This window comes from Netta rufina (genome assembly GCF_964035555.1).
Source record: "Netta rufina genome assembly, chromosome: 9".
In the NCBI taxonomy this organism is placed as follows: domain Eukaryota; kingdom Metazoa; phylum Chordata; class Aves; order Anseriformes; family Anatidae; genus Netta; species Netta rufina.
Window position 1 is genome coordinate 10,528,761 of NC_140132.1, and position 20,217 is coordinate 10,548,977.

Genomic DNA, 20,217 nt, shown 5'->3' on the forward strand with positions numbered 1-20,217 from the left:
TTGGTATAGGCAGGCAACAGCCTAAAGGGCAAATACGTCACACCCAAACAACCCACTGATCTGAACCTGTTTCTTGGGACTCTTTTTGTGGCCTTGTAGTTCCTTCCCCTCTCACACAGGACAGGATTTGGTCACTTAAGAGAAGTGCAGGCCCTCCATTGTAGACTGGACATGCAGCCATGAGAGATGTGCACAACCACATCCAGGCAAGGAAATGGCCACTGCAAAACCCCATCCATAACCCAAGGAGTATTAGTCATGTGGTGGAAGTGGGCTGCACTTCAGTCATTTTTTTTTTTTAACAGTCTTGAATGACTGAACATAATAACAATAAAAGAGTTAAGCATTAACTTGCCATTACTTACCCTGTAAATAGTAGTGTGACTGCCTCCCTTTGTGGTCTGACTGCTGCGGAAAGTTCAGAGCGGTTTTACTCAGTCAACATCCACACTTAAATTTGGTACGTTAAGATGCATAATGAATAGTGCAAAAATACTAAAATGCTACAGCATAAAAAAAAAAATCTAAAAAACCCTTGCAGACTCAGCTGTACACCAATTTACTGGGGATAAATGGCACATGGATTATGAGAAATGAGCCAGAACTAACAAAACCAATGATTACAATTATAGTATCAGTTTACCTTGACTGGCTGTGGACATGGTTGGGAAGGCAGGAAAGGGTAGGGCTGTCTTAGGAAAGAAAAAGTGAAGACCTGGGTGGCTGGAGGAAGTGGAGCAAGGAGGCATCTCCTGGCAGTCCTGGGGAGCTGCCCAGGATGGTGTATTCTGAGTAAGTCGGTATCTTCCAGAGACTCATGGACATTTCTCTTTCACCTGCACCTTTCTAGGAATTCTGAGGTGTGGCAAATGTGAAGGGCTGCTGCTTGTCCTCAGAGAAGCTGGAAAACCTTCCCAGGAGATGTGATGAGCTGACCGAGCTCTCACACAACACCCGGGTAAGTTTCAGCAACAGTTACTGAAAGGGTTGGGTACACCTCCGAGCACTTTGCTGTGTTCTTACTCAAAGGACTCGTGGGCATTGAAGGTTCAGAGAATTTTTCCCTTCACCCCAGCTGGACTTGGACGAGAGCCCCAAAGAACACACAGTAACCCAATATTGTGAAATTACGAAATGTGTTAAGAGAACACTTACTTTCTGAGTATGGAAAGAGGCTGGCGTGTGGTATTTGCCGCTGTAGGGGAACAGGAATGTCCGCTTCATTCCATGATTACAGGGTATGGAGCAGCAAGTTAACGCTTAACTATGCGATCACAACGTTATTCAATCCCTCAAGATTGTTTAAAAAAAATAATACAGTGGAAAAAACTTGGAGCGGTTTTATTACTTGACACGGATTCGCCGCCCCTCGGGACGAGAAGCTGGGCGCTTTCCACAGCGCGGGGCTGCCCGGGCGGGTCGCTCGCCTTACGCATTCTGCGTACCGCACTCCGCAGAGGGCGAGCGGGCGGGCCGCTCGCCGTACGCACTTTGCGTGGCGCGCTGGGCGGGCGCGGCGCGTGCGCGGTGCCGAGGCGGCGGCCATGAAGGTGGCGGTGGCCGGGTGCTGCCATGGCGCCCTGGACAAGCTGTACGAGACGCTGGAGCTGCTGCAGCGGCGGCACGGCGTGCGGCCCGACCTGCTGCTCTGCTGCGGAGACTTCCAGGCCGTGCGCAACGAGGCGGACCTGCGCTGCATGGCGGTGCCGGCCAAGTATCGCCACATGCAGAGCTTCTATCGGTGAGCGCGGCGCGGCCCGGCCCGGCCCGGCTCGGCCAGACCCGGCCCAACCCGGCCCCGCCGCCGCAGCTGTCGTGTCCCCGCAGGTACTACTCCGGTGAGAAGAAGGCTCCGGTCCTCACCGTCTTCATCGGCGGCAACCACGAGGCTTCCAACCACCTGCAGGAGCTGCCCTACGGCGGCTGGGTGGCGCCCAACATCTACTACCTGGGTAGGCTCGGCCGGCTCCCGGCACGGTTCCCTGCCCTGGCCCCTTCCCCGGCCCCTTCCCCGGCCCCGCCGTGACGAGGTGCGCTCCCCTCTGCCCTAGGTTACGCGGGCGTCGTACGGTTCCGCGGCGTGAGGATCGGCGGCATCTCGGGCATCTTCAAGTCGCACGACTACCGGAAAGGTACGGCACGGCGGGAGGGGGGCGCCGCGCCCTGGCTGCACCTCCTGCTGTCTTCTGAACCGACTGATGCTGGAAACCCCTCTTGGGTTAACGCAGGGGAGGGTCTGGAGGTGGCCCGTGTAGCTGCCTGGCAGCCATAGGAGGAAGCAGCAGTGTGCCTTTTCAATGCTGTGGCTGGAACAATCTTGATTTTTCCATGGTAGTGTCCTTCTAGCGTGCAGCACAAGACTGTTCAGTTTTCCTTGTGTAAAACAGTTGATTTATAAGTGTGATACTGTACAGACAGACTGGCCAGAACTGAGGCTTAGTGTCAGTAAGTCTTGAGATTTGTTCCCCTCAATTTTTCATGTGTGTGTTCAGGAGCTCGTCCTTGGTGGAAGAGTCACCATCAGTGGTCAGAGACTTGATCATAAATGATGCCAGGTGTCAGCAGACACATAACTTAGTCTTTCTCATTCATCAACATATATCCTTCAGAGAAGCTTTGGAGATTGCTTTCAATCTGCAAAATATTTAATAGTTGTTGGGAACACTTGATTCCATTTAATACCTATCAGTATTAATTAATTTTTTTTTGTTACCAAGTAAACCAGTTGCATGTCTGGATATTGCTTGCAGTAGATGAGACTTTCAGTAGTTAGCATTACCATCAAAGAAGTAACTTTATTTTGCGTTGCTGCTAGTCTTCTGCTTGTTCCTGTCTACCTTACATTCTCGGGCTGTGCCAGTACGTTTACATATCTAGCCATGATACCAACTGGCTGAAGTAGGTAGCTATGTTGCATGGCTGTGCAGCAAACAGCTCTCTCTATGTGGTGGCACATGGCTGTGCAGTGTAACTGTGGAGGTAAGGGATAGGGGGAGGCAATGAGGGCTGTTATCTTACCTGAGCAACACAGAATCTCAGTCAGGAATGAAGTACTTAAGCTTTTCTGGCAAAAAGTACTTGTTTCAGACAGGGCCTGGGTTTTAAGAGTTAGAGTAAAACTTTGAGCAATGTTGTTTTTTTTTTTGTAGAAGTTTTTACAACATATTTGCCTCACACATAAAAATTAACAGCTTGTCAGCATAAGTCCCCTGTAAAGGAAATGCAGCATCTCCTTCAATTACTGGCAGCCTTGTACGTGGTATTGCTTTAGATGTCTCTGACACCAAGAAGCCAGCTTGCAAACAGCGTTAGGAGGGACCCATTGATTCAGGCACCTACTCTTTTTCTCAATGTTTCAGGTCACTTTGAATGTCCACCGTACAACCAGCAAACAATTAGAAGTGCTTACCATGTGAGGAACATCGAGGTCTTCAAACTCAAGCAGGTTAGCAAAATTATTATTTCTTAAACAGGGATGTTTTTAATTAATTTAAAAATGAGATGTTAAAGCTGTCCTGAACAGCGCACTACTAGATGGCAAATCATGCCAGCAAATCTTAGCTAATCTTGACAAGCCATTTCATGCAGGCTGTGATTTCACTACTGTACTTGATGAGTGTCTCCTTAATGCTTTGTGTAGAAGGGCAAATTTGATCTGCATCGGGCATAATTGGGAGATTTTGTTTGTTAGATTGGATAAAGTTCAGAGGATGACAGGTACTCCAGCCATACACCTCTGTTCCAGCTTTAGGAAGATGCATGCTACCTTGTCTAACGTGCAGTCAAAGTTTACAAATGCAAATTGAACTATCTGAATGAGATGATCCCAAAAGGCTGCGGTTGAAGTATTCTTCACCCCACAGCTTGAAATGTAAAGGACAGATTAACTTTGTTTTTGACCCATGTCCTACACCCTGCTTTGTCACAAGAGCTACTCTGTTTGGCTGAGGTTGTGGTGTGAACAGATGTATTTATAAACATCTTGTGAATGATTATTCAGGTTGCCACTGGGGACTCAAGTGTTTAGATACAGGGATGCTGAATATGGGACAAAGGTTTCTGCCCTTATAAAGGATCTGATGCATTTCCCTGAGTTTATTACCAGACTTCGGTTTTGTTCTGATGCAGCTGATGGAGATGAATTGAGCATTGAACCAAGCTGTACTTATCATGTTGACTAGGCCTCTCAGGGGTGCTTTCTTTGAGGAGGAATATTGTGCTTAGCCATTCCATTATCCCTTCTGAACAAAGATTTTGAAAATTCACGAGGAAGATGACTGATAGTGTGTAGAGAACTTGCTCTATAGTTGTAACTTGAAGTCTTCTCCTGGCTGCCTTATGCTTCCTGTGACGAAGCACACCGCCTTCCTCTGACAGCACTGCCTCTTACAAGGCAGTATACATAAAACACAGCTGACAGACCCAAGAAAGTGTAGTACAATCCATGGAGAATGCTTCACAGTAGTCAGAATGGACTACTACCGTTTGACAACTTCAAAGGCCATCTGAAAGATGTACTCATTGCTCTAGAAAGGGAGGTTACTGGTCACAGCTAGCTCTGTATCTGATCTGAAGTAGAACACTATGTGTTATGCATGTTCTGTCTTGTGATGTGCAATTTTGAAACTTTTATCATATGTTTGATTTATACCGTATGCTTTTTTGGCATGATAGTTAAAGCGCCCAATGGACATATTTATGTCACACGACTGGCCAAGGAGCATATACCACTATGGAAACAAGAAGCAGCTTCTTAAAATGAAATCCTTCTTCCGTCAAGAAGTGGAGAGCAACACCTTAGGAAGCCCTGCTGCTTCAGAGCTGCTGCAGCACCTGAAACCCACTTATTGGTTCTCAGCACATCTCCACGTGAAGTTTGCAGCTTTCATGCAACACCAGGTAAAGGGGAATAAAACCAAGAGCGTATGCTTCCCAAGGATGTTTCAGAATTGTAGTGGAGGTAGTCATGTCCAGAAAAGCAGCTTCTTAATGTGAATTTGCTTAGTAATTAAAATTCAGCTTAAGCCCCAAAATCTTAAGTGGTCTTAAGACTACTGCCTTATGGAAGTTACAAATCAGTGGTGGCACCACCTCATCTTCAGGGACAGCATGAAATAGGTGAAGTTGCTGCACTTGAAGCTCCTTAATTTTAATTTTACAGAAAAGCACCCTTTTCCCCTGCTTTACTGGGGAAGGATACAGCTTCAAAAGAGTGATAGAGAAGCAAATAAGCAGACTGGTTAACCTGGGACGGGAGGATACCTTTACTAAGGCTTGGCAGGTGAAATTGGCTGCCTAGGTAAAGACAAAAAAAAGTCCCTGTAGGTTGAAACTTCTCTTTCTTAATTTGAATTTTTGCTGAAAGTGGTGTGACATGCTATTCTATTTCGCAATTCATTAGATGTTAGAAGGTAACTCTAGACATTTTGGACTTAAGTCTGCTGCTTCTCTTAAAGTTTTTCTTTTGGCATCAAGGCTAGGTATGTTCAGCTGCCTTGGTTGAAGCAGACCTGTGGCTCTTGCTTTATCTTGTTCTCAGTGTCCAACTTTTTGTTAGACATCTGCTAAAGTCTGTCCTCTCTCTCTCCACCCTTTCTAATAATCCTGTTCTGCTTCTCTATTTCAGAAACCATTTTAATGTAAATTGTGTTTTTAAATCTCTACGTCACTTGTGTAGAATACTGTAATTTCATAGGAACGCTAATGACTGTTAACATCTTGTGTTTCCTAGACAAACTCCAAAGAAGAGCTACCAAAAGCAACAAAATTTTTGGCTTTGGATAAATGTCTGCCTCACAGAGACTTCCTGCAGGTGATGACCATGTACAGCAGGTTACCTGATAGCAAGCTGTTCAGATGCAGTCAAACGTCTCAGTAGTCTTACTTTAAAGTAGCTGTTATTTGTCTTAAAGGGAAGATGGTTCGTTATCTGTCTTTAGGATGTGTGGTGGGATCCAATTGCCCTAGCTACCTTTGAAGATGAGAATCTGAGGATGGGCTTTTGCTATGCAGAAGTCCATGGGGGTGCTAGTCTGCACCTAAAATCACATAGGAGAACTGGACTGCAGTAATAACTGCCTCCAGCAGTGTGGTCGTCCACCTGAGTTTAGCTCTATTTTACACTACATTAGAAGGTTGAATTCCTTTTATGGATTATTTAAAACCAGAGCTGACTGGTGCAGCTTGGCTAATCCAAATTGCTTGATTGAGGTTAGTGTCACAGAAGACAAAGTGACTTGGGTTTCAATCGGTCAGCTGCTGAAAGTGTTCTTAAGAACTATCAATGCTAATCTCATTCTGTGCTAAGAATGTCCATAGAAAAACTTGTCGATTCTTCATGATTTTTGGCTTAGAAGAAGGTATGAATTTAAGAGTAAGCAAATTGTTTTCTAAGTTGTGTAACTGTCCAGTAGCTGGAAGTAGGGAGAGGACGGTGCTCTGATTTTGAGTTGCTATAAGCTAAAATACAGAAGTGTTACAGGAGAGCCTGCTTTAGTTGCCGATCGTCCACTTACCTCCTTACTGCTGTAGGCTTCTCTGTAGGACTGCCATGAGAGGGTGTTTGATTGAGGCTATTAGCTTAGCATACTTCAGACTTAATTACAACTCTGTACCATGAAAACAGCACTTAACACCAGAAAACAATTAAAGTTTGAAGAGAAATATCTCACCTAATCTGTTTTATGGTTTTATTTTCTTTGTTTTGTTTGCTTGTTTTGAACAGATAATAGATGTAGAGCATGATCCTGCTGCAGGTGACTCACTGGAGTACGATGCTGAGTGGATTGCAGTCCTTAAGGCCACCAACAGTCTCATTAATGTGACTCAGAGCTTGTGGAATATGCCTGAAAATAACGGCCTCCATGCAAAGTAAGTATCATGCAAAGTAGAAAGTAAAACATGATTTAGCTTTGCTGGAAGTGTACTGACGTTTTATAGCTGTGTTTCTTATCTTATCCTTTACAGCTGGGTTTCTCTATTCTGCAGCCTCTAATGTCTGTAGGACTTGCTAAATGTTTTGGAAAACAAAGGGGATGATAAAAGCTGTGCCGCAGAGCTTACAGTTTCTTTACTGCTCTGTGCAGGCAGTTAGTTTTCTTTGGCAGACTTGGATAACACCATTCAAGGGGCAAAAAATACATGGTGACTAGTCTTCTTGTCGGTCACTGTGAGACTGAAAATCAGGCTTCCAGGCTATACCAGGTAGGTTGGCATCGTGTGCAGACCCTTGGTGTGCAGAGCAGAATCTCAGTATTGACCAAAGGTAAAATGCTTGGAGGGAGGGGGGAAGCTGAGAAATTGCCTGTTGTAAGACGGATTTGTTACCGATGTTCTAAAGTGTACATTTGCAGTGGGAACAGAAAATACCTTTTGACTAGCTGCACTTTTGTTAACTTTATGAACTTATTTAGGTGGGATTACAGTGTGACAGAAGAAGCCATCAAGGAGGTGTTAGAAGAGCTGAATCATAACCTCAAAATTCCTTGTAACTTCACCTTGACGGCTGCTTGTTATGATCCCAGCAAGCCCCAAAAAAACATGGAACCAGTTCATACCATCAATCCCCAGACCACTGAGTTTTGTGCCCAGTTTGGCCTCACTGACATCAATGATAGGATCCAGCAAGTTAAAGAAGAGGGCTCAGTACGAGAATATGAGGAGGAGGAGGAAGAGGAAGAGATGGACAGTACTGGGTCAGCAGAGGAACCCAGTGAATATAATACAGATAATTCTGGACTTTCATCCATTAATCCCGATGAAATAATGCTGGATGATGAAGGAGGTGATGAAGACTTGAGTACGTGTTCTGTAGATCCTTCCCCTGATCATCCTCCTGAATTTTCTGCAAGTTTTTCTGACATCAGGATCATGCCAGATTCCATGGCAGTATCATCTGACGATGCTATGGACTCCAATAATGAGGAACTGGAGAAATCTGGCGTGAGTAAGCAGGCAGAAGAGAAGAGCTTGAATGAGAGACCTTTAAAGCGCATTGGTGGTAATGAAAATGGGAACACGGGCATTAAAAAAATCAAGAGACGGAATCAAGCCATCTATGCTGCAGAGGATGAAGATAAAACAGAGTAACACTTATATGTTGCATAACTAAGTTATCTCCCTACCCCTTTGTGTAGAGGTGGTGAGAACTATGGTGAACTACTCATGCTTTTAACATTATTTGATCTTACACTACTTTCTTGAGGTGAAGAGGCTCTATGCATCTCTTTCAGGGAAGAATATTTAGTTTGATTAAATATCTAAGCCAGAAGCAAGGTTTTCCAATTCCAACAAAGTGCTTTGTCAAAGGACTTAAAGCCCATGTATAATCAGTTGATTTTGCTGAGGTTCGTGGTTATGAGTGTATATATACTATGTATCTTGAGCTGTACTGCTATTCAAGAATCACCGTGCTGGTTTAACAGGAAAAGAACTCTTGAACTGTAACTCAAGTCAAAGTGAGAGGATGCCTGACTTATGAGGCTGAACTATTTGATTTTATTGCTTTTGTCTTGTTTTATACTGAACTTTTAATACAAAATAGCATATGCAATAACTGCGTGAACTAAATTTGAAAGTAAAATTCCCAGGATAACAAAACAGCAATAGAAGAGTGAGGATTTTTTTTTTCTGCTGACATTCATACCATAGAAAAGCTTCGTGGTCATAAACAAAACAATGTGTATTGTCTAGTATTGGCTTTTACTGTTTTGGTACAGAACCAAGTCCCTTAATTTGAGGCATGATGGTTTTATGAGGACCATGCAAGAGAACATCTCTGTTCTTAAAAACTCACTTGTGTGCTGTTTCTTAGAAGTTGAGAACCATATCGTAAAATTAAAACGCATCTGTTTGCGATGAACAGCTTTCTAAACGTGGACGTCATCACTGTCTCAATTCTCACTAATTAAGGCTGTGTTGTATTTTCATGCAAGGTGACTGATGCTTCAGACAGCAATGCTTGCCATCATTTTTAGCCTACCTTTTCACCTGATGCTTCTTTTCAGTAGGATGTAAATTCCTAATTCTTACAGCTCAATCTGGAATTTTCCAGTACCTTCATAGGCTTTACCTATGGCTGGGCAGCTCCTGTTCTCCTTCGGATCTTCTTGGAAGTTTTTTTTTTTTTATTCTTCTTACTCTTCTTCAGTTTTCCCTGAATTAGCAAACGTATCATGCTCCTTTTGGCCTAGAATGCTGCGAGGATAACAAAACTTACCAAATTCATGAAAACGAGTATTTTTAAGTTCCATGGCATGCCATTAGACTCATTAGCCTTACAGTCAGCTTCTACTGGTGTTCTGTGCTGAGCTTTCAGAATCAGAGAAGGAATTCCTTATGACTGTGCCGCCCTTGAGACGAGTAGTAGTTCCAGTGTGCTTTTACTCATCTAAGGCCTGAGCACTATGGAGAAGAAAGCATCCCTACAGGAAAAGAGAACCGAACAGGGAGCAGTAAGTCAAAATAGACTTGTGAGTTGTAGCAGGGAAATGCTTCAACTTCTGTCTTTAAAATCAGTCAAATTCTGGGATTCATCTTGGTTTCTCTCCTGCCAGCAGGTCACTATGCAAACTAAATGCATATAAGTATTCAAGAACTGGCATATGTCAAAATTAATGCTCTCCATGGTTCAGATTAACGGCTTTATATTGGTGTGCTGATACCATTAACATCCTGGGTCTCTTTTTTTTTTTTTTCCTTTCCCAGAGGACAGTATCTTGTTAACTAAATGATTAGTTGGACCCTGTTAATATTCCTGTATGTCTCTGTGCCTGCTCATCTGTCAGCAAACTCACCAAAGAGGACTGTGGTAAGATGTGATAAAGAATTGGGAGAGTTTGGTGTAACCCCTAGGTTATCTAAAACACCTGTTAAGGTGGCCTCGGTTACTGAAAATAGTTCAGTATCTTTAAGGGTCTTGGGTCTGCAATGTTAAAACCTTTAATCATGCCTGCATTTCCTCATGATCTGAAGAGTATCATGGTAATAAAGTATTTCCTCTGTACCATCAAAAAGATGCGATTTTAAGTATAAAATATGGTATGAACTTGGAAAGTCACTCAAATCTGTGTGGTGTTCAGCTGTCAAATTCTATGTGGCGTGGAAGATGTCGGTTACACTTAATGTATGTTTTTGTCTGATTTCATATGTTTTTAAAGCAAATTGTTTTGTTGTGTCCTCTACTTTGATATGTTTTGGCTTTCTAGAAAGGAGACTGCCAAGATGGAATACTGATTTTTAGAATCTTTAGATGTGTTTTCATTTTTTAATGAAGAATGTCAGCATCCATTGAGTGGATTGTGGATATAAATACACTTTTTTTTTTGAATATGAACCATGTGTGATTATATAGACTCAATGTGCCCTTTCTTGCAGTTGCTTGACCTCTTTGCAGTTTGAAGAATCCATCTCCACTGTATTCTCATCTACTATGGATTTTCTGTCTCAGCAAGATCCTGTTACATGTAAAGTCAGTTGCAGCTCTGAACTTGATGCTTCTTCAGTTAAGACCAAGTACTCCAAAAAGTATGTAAAAAGTTAGGAAAAGCTGACAAATTTAATCAGTTTTGGATCCTAAGATCCCAAGTCCTTTAAAGGTAATTTTAGAGTTGAAAAATTTCAGTGTTGGTGAGAAACATCTGGAAAAGGTTTCTCTGTCAGACCTGGTACATTTATACTCACAAACTGGTCAGTAGCTGAGACTTGTGCTTATTATAGATAAAAGCATTAACATTTTGGGGCAGTGCTTGAAAACATTGTTCACTTGTTTTATTCCAGGGGATTTTGTTCAGACTGTGCTAGTAACCTCCTCACAGAACAAACTAAGAACAGGGGCGGAGCTTTTTCAAAAGTAAATAAATTATTTTCTAAAAATTAAGGATAATCCCCAACTTGTGCTCCCATTATCCTCTGCAAGGTCCTTGGCAGCTGCCAACCCCGTGTTTACCGCTTGAAAGCAAAAGCTGCAAAGGAGCCGTGACCGGTGGCGTTCCTACCATCCCCTTACCACAACTGCTGTCCCCGGTAGGCTGCAGCACCCGCGGGCCTCCAGCTGTGCGCCACCGGGGTCCTGCTACCCCGGCGCTACATCTTCCAAAAATATGCAAAAAGGGGGGTTTAGGGAACAAACAAACAAAACAAAACCCAAACACCTCGCTAAGAGCACCAGGGACGCTGCCCGCCGAGCTGGGGGCGCTCCGGGCCCGCTCCCCGCTGGCGTCTGGGGCCGGCAGCGCCGCCAGGGGCCGCCCTCAGCCCGGCGCCGTGTGCGGGGCGCTTGGGCAGGGCCGGGGCCCGGCGAGGCTGCGCCGCTCGGCCCCGCTCCGCCCCGCTCGGTTCATCCCCGCCCCTCCCCGCCCCGCCATGAGGCCGGGCCCGGTGGCGGCCGCGCTCCGACGCGCTTGAGGGCGCCGCCGGCGGCGGGGCTGCGGCTGCTGCTGCGCCGCCAAGATGGCGTCGTGCGTGCTGGAGGCGCCGCTCCGCATGAGCGTCCTCTCGGTGAGTGCCCGCCGGGGGGGCTCGGCCTGACCTTGGCCGCCGGCTGCGGGGGGCACCGCGGGGCCTTTGTGCGGATTGGGGGCGCCCCCGTCCCGGCAACTTTCCCCCGGCGCCGCCCGGCTGTCCTCACCCCCACCCCCCCCCCGCCCCGGGCAGGCCGGGACCGCCGGCACCCGGCGCCGTTGGGGCCCGCCCGCGCCCCTCAGCGCTCCCCCCCCGGTCCCTCCGGCCTGCTGGAAGGGCCCCGGGGAGCCCGGCACCCGGTGCTGCGAGGAACAATGCGGAGGGCACGGCGTGGGAGCCGCTTGGAGCAGCCCCGGGCGTCCTCGTCGCGTTGTTTTTCTTCTTCTTGTCCCTCCGGAGCGCGGTTTCTTGCTGAGCGAGGGACCCGTGAAACTGACGGTGGTGATAGATGCTTGGTTTTCGGGGCCTACCTGGAGAACTTGTTGGCCTGGATACGAATGTCCTTCTGCATTACAGCCCTGCTGGCTGGTAAGGTGAAAGCCAGCGTGTTTTAGAGACGGAAGGCAGTGGGATCTCTGGAGTCCAGGACAATTTACATAGAAATACATAGATCAGGCAGGTGAAAGTCCGCTGCGGTTTGCAAAAATACCGTCCTCATTACGTGGTGGATGCTTACACGTAGAGTTTATTTAGCATAATTTAATTATATTCTTGTAGACAAAGGAGTCCTTCTGCATCTAGATTCTTCTCTCAGGCTTATGTGAGACCATGAGTGAGCTGCTGGTGATTCTGGCTGGCTGGGGAAGCAGGCACAGGTTTAGCCCAGAGTTAGATACCTGTGAAGCAACAAACAGTTCTCAATTCCCTTATAGTTCCTTTCAAGCAAAATTCATAAGGGAAAAATAGGAAAAGCCTAATAAAAGGTTGAGCTGGAAAAAAAAAAAAGAGATAATGGAAATGTTTTCTGGCACGTGTTTGTGAGAACCTGGAGGGAAAATTCTCTTCCCTTTTCCCACCCATAATTTTTGGAACGCTTTTCATCTCCAGCTTTGGATCTTCTCAAAGAGAATAACAAATCATTGGTGCATAAATGTTTAGCTTACAAGCATGGTCCTGTTACCGAGAGGAGAGTTCACTTTCTCTTGTAAAGTAGTTTTGGGAAATGTTATGGAGAATATTGTGCTGCTGTCCCTGTTGAAGTTGTGTGGGACAGTAGGCGTTGTGTCATAGAGAAGGACAGTGTCTGCAATGTGTAAATTTGTTATGATAAGGTAGGCTACAGAGAGGTGTCTTAATATGCACTTCCGTATTGTCAAGAGCTTGTTTGTCAATATACCTCTTGAGCAACATTAACAGTTCTTACAACTTTTTCTTGCAGGAATTTGTGGGTTTTGTATGAACTGAACATAAGTAAATTGGAATTTAAGGCAGTGCTGATATCTGAAATAGACCCCTTTATGTGTCCTTTTCATAAACTACAAATACCTACCAGCACTCCATTAACTTGCTTTGACTCATAACATATTGTTATCTGCATTAAATACATCTTATTCTTTAAGTCATGCTTAAACTTGGGGTTAATTCTTTGTGCAGATGTTGCCCAGCAGTAACATACTGCATGTTTGAATATGATCCTGTGGTTTTGCTGCTGTCTTGCCTGGTAGGTTTTGTAGACGTGCTTTAGTCATTCCTGTTTTTCTGCCATTCTATGACTTGATATAAACTATTAAAAATCTGTATCATTTTTTTCCCTGCAGGAAGTAACGGCCAGCAGCCGCCACTATGTTGACAGATTATTTGACCTCGATCCCCAGAAAGTTCTGCAAGGTGTCATGTAAGTCATCTGAAACACATTTGGGCTGTTGGTTGTGCATAAGCTAGGTTAACTTGAATCCCGCTAGAATTGTATGTCAAAAGGAAGAAGCTCTGTCTCTTTGAGAAATCTTGTTGGAAAACTTTAATACAAACATGATAGTACTGTTTTAGCACCCTATTGCTATGTAGTGCACGTAACCAGCCTCACAGGTGTCAGAAATGAGGTCAAACGTTCTGTGAGCATTCAGAAAAAAATAATCTTGAAATCTTTCTTCTTCCCTTTGGCCACCTTTTGATTCTCTTCTAAGTCTGCTTTTCTCTAATTCTGTCTTAAAAGAATTTTTTTGTCCACTGCCAAGTTGGTGTACCTGCCTCTTCCTTTTTCCCCTGCTGCCATGCCTGAGTGTTGATTTTTGATGCATGGCTTCGTATCTCAGTAAAGGGAACTGCAAGCTGAAAGAAACTACTTCCATAGAAATTAATTTGGACGCTGGTTATTTTTCAGTATTTCTTTTGCATTCTGATGACAGTGAGTAAGGACTGAAAGATGAAGAAGAGGCCTTGCCCTGTTGAATAGGTGGTAAAACTGGTGCAAGGATCCGGCTGTGTTCTCACTGTCCTTGGGCTATGCGCTTTGCGTTATAACCACATTGTGGTGTGACCAATGAGTCCCTGCCCAGGACTGACTGCCGGTGAAGCCAGGCCTGCTCAGGCTTATCTACAGCTTGCTGGTAGGTAAGCTGCTTGGTTATCTATGAAAACACAAGAACATTTGGTCAAAGGACCAAGTGGATCAAAAAACCAACAACACCTGTTGTGTTGTGTAGGACAGTCTGACGTGTTTCCGGTAGGAAATAGAAAGTATTTTGGAAGGTGGCCCAGGGATGGAGTAACCACCATCAGAATTAGTATCCCTCTGAAATTACGTGAGAAACAAAACACAAATATAAAACTATCTTGGAAAAACTTTTATTTGTTGAAATATCCTCTTACGTACCAGAATTTTTTATACAGATTAGTGTAAATATTTGCAGGTTCTTAACTCTTCTCTGTAGAAGAGTCTAACATTTCTTCCACTCCTGGCCTTAGACCACTACTCACAAAGCTGGCTTGGCTGGTCCCAGGGTGAGGATGCATCTCATCCCACAGCCACGTGGTTGGCTCAGCCTCCTTGGCAGATGCTCTGGGCACTGGGTGGCGCTCCCTCCTTGCTCTCCTTTCTTCTCCAAGGAACTGGAACCAAGTCTTGGCAATCCCTTCCCCAACTTTTGAGGTGTTACTCACATCTTTGGAAGTCTAGTGACTTCCTAGAACCAGAAATCTTGAGCAGTCTTTTGTCTTAGCTAACACCTTGAAATTATTTGCGTTGTCCATGGGTGACAGTGGAATCTATGCTGAGCTGCCTTTTATTTTTGCCGTAGTTCACAGATAAAATGAATTGATGCAGGGCGACTATCTCGATGAACAGTAGGCTTCTCCAGTTAAAGTTTAATCATCTGTCCTTTTAAAGACACCAAAATACCAATTTCTTTTGCATAGCTTTCTTTTTGGTTTTCTACCTTGGTGTCTGGTTTCCAATACAGGATATGTTATACTACTTTGCCTCATAAAGTTTTCTAAGCTCTTTATTTTGGTCTTTGCATCACGCAGCATTTTCAGCTCATCCTTTCTCTTCAGTACCTGGACGTGTCCTTTATGGATCTGCTTTGCGATTTTTCTCTTTGCATTTTGGTACTGGTACCATGAAGACCACCAGGTGGTGTCTTTGAGGCCGAGCTTTGTACAGGAACTGTTTCTTCTCAAGCTAACTCTCTGAGATATGGGGAGATGATGAGCAGTAAGTTTAAGGAAGCATTTCCCATCCTTTTAAGAATGGCTCAGCGTTCTAGTGGTTGAAATAACTGATGCTGCTGCTTAGAAGCTGCTGAAGGAATTTATGCAAAAGTTATCTTCTCTTGTAGTTAGACCTTTTAAAGCTACACATTTGATAGGATAAGTGTCTTTGAAGAGTGCAGGGGGAAAAAAAGGGAAAAAAATCACAGCACAGATTTGGTCAGTAAGCTCAATGTGTGACACTTTGGTTAAAATCTTCATTCTGAGAGTATGTCTTTCTGGACATTAACAAATCTAACATGCAGGACTTGCTTATTTTCCGAATATTAGCGGATGGATGTGTTACAGTCCAATTTAGAGTAGTGTATAAAAAAAATCAGTCCAAGATTCCTTTTTGGGTAAAATACAATGGCTTTGCCCTTATTCCTTTGACTTACGGTATCTGAAAAGGTATTGAAGTTGGAACAAACTGAGATTTGGGGTGGTCCAGTGAGGGGTGGAGGGATAAAAGCTGTTGGGGTGGAAGAGGGTTGAAGTTCTACCAGAAATGTGTCTCAGAAGCTTTTCAAGTATTCTGTGTAATTCCCTGAAAATCTTTGGTTCCTAAGATGTGCTGTTTTTTTCCTGCATCCTGGCTGAAAGTACCGATGACCTAGATTTCTGTTGTGATTGATGGAACTGTCTGAATATCAAGGTTCACAAAGGGCTGGCTTAAGAGGCTTTGTTTCTGCAAATTGTCTTCAGTTACAGTCATTCTGTTCTTCATATGCTCTTAAAGAAAGCTGAACGAATAACTTCTGTTTGGGACTTTCTTTAGTTGCATCCTTTCACATTTTAACAAAAAACAACTTCTGAATGAGGTTTGATTAAAGGTAAAATACAGCTAAATGCTTCTTGGATTCTTGGATTTCAAAACATACCAATCCAGTCGTGGTCTTGTAAATTGAGAAGATTTACAGTTATGTATTCTGAAAGTCTTTAAACTACTCTTTTTTCATGATTTGTCAGAGAGGTTATATTCAGAATCATCTGTTGTCCACAGAGTGAAGTCTTGCCTGTCTAGGGGCTTTTTTGTTTTCCTTCTCACGGGAAAACTGAAAAAGCATTTCTGTCCAGTACTGCTGTATGTGCTTCTGTTGATCTTATTGCAAAATGTTAAGTTTCCTGGGGAACTTCTGTTTGCATCATTCCAACCATGTTCATCTCAGTATTAATAGTAGGTTGGAAGGGGAGAATTGCGTGTACCTGTCAGTAAATCATTAGCTTCAGTTCAGGATTTGAAATTTTGGGGTTACAGAGATGACTACTGCCTTTTACTGCACCTGATGGAGAACTGTTTAAAGTGCACAAGGCCCGTTTCTGCACAGCCACATCTGTATGGAAGTGTGTGTGTTTGCCTTTCTATTGACTGTCCTTACAAATGAGCAAGCTTAACACAGTAGTTTCCTTCTGTAAGCATAAACTGTTCGTTGTGTATGTGTGTATGCTTGAGAGGTCTTACAGGTTTGCTTTGTGTCTACTTAAGTGCTTTTCTCAGCCTTTCATCTTGTATATTACTGTTCTACAGTTCAAATGTTCTCAAATGCACTTTGACTGCATTCTGCAAGGTCAGCAGCAGCGCCAGGTATGCAGCTACTGAATATATTTGGTGCTGACAGTCCACAGACCACCCTGAACAGATATTGTAAGCGATTAAATGCTGTGTTCTCTCAGAAGTTCTCTTAAATATTTTGCCGTTGTTGGCAGAAGAACAGAACATAGATAGCTCTGTATATTTCTGTGCTGTCGTAAGAGCTTCATGTGTCCCAAGACGCTTGCTGCAACAACAGCTTGTGCTTTGCAGCATGGCAGTGTATTAGACTACAGTTTGGTTTTCATCCACACTTGAGCTCAGGACCGCTTTGTTCAGGTGCAAGACCAATGCCTAGTTTTGTCCACTAATTTATTTGCTTTTTTGAGAAACACTTTGTCATGCGTACAGTTTGCCTGATGTCTTCAAAGGCGATCCATCATTTCAGAAAGCTGTGCAAATGGCATTGCAAAGCCTGGTTTTGAAAGGAGCATTCTTTCTGAGAAATCTGGCGTACTCAAGGTGCCAACTGTTTCTCATCAGGCTGTTCCTTAGCAGTCAAAGGGTGTCATCTTGTATAGCTTGTAAATAAGCGCCATCACGGTGCACTGAGAATTCCCATGCTGCTGCGGTTTCTGTCCTTTTTGGATGTGCTTCATCCAGTCCACTGGGGTTACAGACAAGCGTTTTCCAAACTTGTGTGAACGTTTTATTTCCCAGGAAAAAGGAAGAATCACCCTACGAAATGACGCTGCGTACTGTTGGTGGTATGTGCACGTTTACGGGACCTTCCTTTTTCCCGGGGAGCGTGTCCAGTGCTGTGTTGGGAATACTGGTATAGATCTCTGTGCTATATTTAATTTGTGACATACGCGCTTCCTGCACAGGCTGATTTTGAGTGTTTGAGAGTCCGTGTTTTTGATATGGAAGGTACAGTAGTTGGCATCTGGGGCAGAACTTGGGGACCGCTTTGAACCAGACAGTTATGTCTCGGAGTCCCTACAGGCTTGGGCTGGCAGCGTTGCAGTGGTTAGTGGTTATGCTCAGTGTTTTTGAAGACTGTGAAAATGATATTTTGGTACAACCAAGATGTAATTGAGCTTACCTTTGCATAGATTTTTGGATGCAAAATTATGAGGTGTGTGTTAAAAGCTCCTCTAAGGGGCAATGGACTGGTATTTGCATTTGAGCGAGGATGTTTTTACTTCTTGCTGGTTTCTGCCTTCTTCAAAGAGAAGATACCAGAAAGTACTCACAGACTGGAAAAAAATGAGCATGTGTTTTAAGTAGTAACAATGCTTTTGTGGAACCTATCGTGTGTCTCTTTTGTGGGCAGTTGCTTTGAAATTCGTTGGGAACACCTCAAACTGTACATTTGCTACATCTGTCATCTTCACTTGTGTATTTTCGGATTTGAAAAAATGTTCCAGGCATGTTTAGATGATTTTATAATAGTGTCTTGTATTTCTCAGCTGTGGCAATTGGATGCACACATGCCTACAGGGAAAGCTGTTTGAAATAGAAGAGACAGCTTCATGGAGTGGGAAGAGAAGAAATTCCCATCTCCGTTGTAATGGAGCAACAGGTATCCCCTTCAGCCGGTTACAAAGAGGCTACTTCTGCCTCTTGTTCTTCATGTCCTGTGAAACAAAAATATTCCCCACAGCAAACAGCACTTGTTTTCACGTTGTGCATCCAAAATACATACAGTCACATTTTCCATCTCTCAGTGGTTGGTTCTGAACTTAAATTTTCTGCAGGAGTCTTGCTCTGTTCTTTGCATATTCCTTGCCTTGGTTTTCACCAGAATGGCCCTATGAGAAGAGATCTTTAGAGGTTCCTGTTATGCTTTGCTTCTGTAAGTTTTCAGTCAGTTCTGTTGATCTTCTAGACTTGGTACTCTGTGGTAAATACAAACTCGTTCAGATGCAGTAGGGAACTTTCAGGTCTAATTTTTCGGGTCAGAACTTGAGAAATTAGATCACTTGTAGATGAAAGTGTTTCTGTGTAGCCTTATTCATGTGTTGAAGGCTGCTGAGTCTTCCGGTGATGCTTCTTGAGATGCGGGACAGGCTCTTTGTGGCTTGGAAATTGAAAGCTTGTTCTTTAGGATGCAGATTCTGACAGGGAAATCTGAGCAGGGTTAGGTGAGAGAGAGCTGGGAGCAGTGCTCCATTTGTTGATCCTCCCTTTCAAGAGGTAAGCTGAGGAATGTAATGGCTAGGCACGTTTTTCAGAGTGGCAGGGGATGAAAATGAAAGGGCCTCAAACATTGTTTGACAATTAAGTAGTGTTCTGTGAAGAGTGGTTTTCAATATAATAGATTTTGCAGAGTCAGGTAGAAAAATAATGTAGATACAGAGAGAAGAGGGGAGGCTATAACAAAGGCAAAGAAATCATGTAATCCTCTGTTAGAATAAGATATTTTCTCCCTTTGGGCTTGCTTTATAATGCAGCAAAAGGTACAAATGCATAATACTGCTTTTTTTTTTTTTTTTTTTTTTTTTTCAAATAAATTCTGTATCGTAACTCCTGGTCTAAAGCTTTGAGGTGAGCTAAATTACAGGAAATCAGGTCCGCCTATTATATCTGGCTAGAAGTCATCAGGCTGGTAGGGTTGTTTAATATCTCAAGCTTTGTGGCTGCTACTCTGAGCCTGAGGGCATTGATCAATGAACCTGTTGAGGCTCTGCCTTTCAGAAAGAGCACGAAGCTGTCTTCTCCAAAACTGCGCTCCTGTTGCCAGCTTCAGAGTAGCAATGCTGCTGCTGTGACGGTTTCAGGCCATAAGCAGGGTAAGAGTAGAGAAGCAACTTTTACCAGACCAGCTGATGTGGCTGGAGAAAATCAGGCAAGTGTTGGTCACAAAGGTCTCGAGTGGCAAACTTCAAGCTCAGCCCAGTTGAATACTGAGGTCATGCAGAGTTTAGCCCGGCTTTGTAGTTGGCGAACAAATCGATAGAGGAGAGCTGGTTATAAGGGGGAGAGAAACGTAGCAGGCATAGGAGGGAGAAATAGGCACTGTGCCCTTTGCATGTGTGTGGGGGAGTTAAACTGAGCTAGGGGTTGGGCTTGAGGGGAATGTGTGCCATAAAATCAGCAATGCTACCGAGTTTGTGATTCTGAATATCTGGCGTTGGACTTTTTGTTCCGAGGTTCTGATTCAAACCGATCAGAATTGACTTTAAAAAATAGTTCACTTCCCTTTCAAAACAAGCTCGTTTCCAATTTGCAGTATGGGACTATGTTCTTTTAGGTTACCTCCCTGTAAAAGGTTAATGCTGCTTGTGGCATTCAAAGGGTAAAAATCTGTTTACACTTATTTGTCTGCCAGGTGATTAAAACGGTTTTAGTATGTGTGCTGTATTGCTGGTGATGAACTGATAATTTAAGTATGTTGGGATTTTTGCTTTTTTTTCTTTGGGAATGGAAAGGTAACAGGAGGGTAAAATTACTTGTTAAAACATGCTTTAAACATGCATTGTCTGAAACATCCAGAAATTGCCCCCCAAATGAAAAATGGGAGAACTGAGTATTGA

General features: G+C 43.8%; 2 protein-coding genes across 3 annotated transcripts in view; both read left to right on the forward strand.

Moving 5' to 3' along the window:
* Positions 1 to 1,501: 1,501 nt before the first annotated feature.
* On the forward strand, positions 1,502 to 10,327 carry LOC311212395 (lariat debranching enzyme). The gene is made up of 8 exons (XM_084291738.1): positions 1,502 to 1,741; positions 1,828 to 1,952; positions 2,052 to 2,132; positions 3,360 to 3,445; positions 4,675 to 4,899; positions 5,732 to 5,812; positions 6,725 to 6,870; positions 7,413 to 10,327. The coding sequence occupies exons 1-8, from the start codon at positions 1,545 to 1,547 to the stop codon at positions 8,086 to 8,088; spliced, it is 1,617 nt and encodes a 538-aa protein (XP_084147864.1). The 5' UTR covers positions 1,502 to 1,544; the 3' UTR covers positions 8,089 to 10,327.
* Positions 10,328 to 11,343: 1,016 nt separating this feature from the next.
* ARMC8 (armadillo repeat containing 8) overlaps positions 11,344 to 20,217 on the forward strand; it is a 61,408-nt gene continuing 52,534 nt past the window's right edge. For both annotated transcript variants that reach the window (XM_084291847.1, XM_084291848.1), the window contains exons 1-2: positions 11,344 to 11,496; positions 13,218 to 13,294. In XM_084291847.1, the coding sequence (XP_084147973.1) occupies positions 11,449 to 11,496; positions 13,218 to 13,294 (125 nt within the window). In that variant the 5' untranslated portion in view covers positions 11,344 to 11,448. The remainder of the gene's footprint in view (positions 11,497 to 13,217; positions 13,295 to 20,217) is intronic.

What these genes read in the sequence shown, in the direction of transcription:
- LOC311212395 (XM_084291738.1), top strand. Translation starts at nt 1,545, where the DNA reads ATGAAGGTGGCGGTGGCCGGGTGCTGCCATGGCGCCCTGGACAAGCTG. An exon ending in GTCGCACGACTACCGGAAAG is followed by an intron (nt 2,133 to 3,359) that starts GTACGGCACGGC and finishes TCAATGTTTCAG; the next exon opens with GTCACTTTGAATGTCCACCG. An exon ending in CTCACAGAGACTTCCTGCAG is followed by an intron (nt 5,813 to 6,724) that starts GTGATGACCATG and finishes TGTTTTGAACAG; the next exon opens with ATAATAGATGTAGAGCATGA.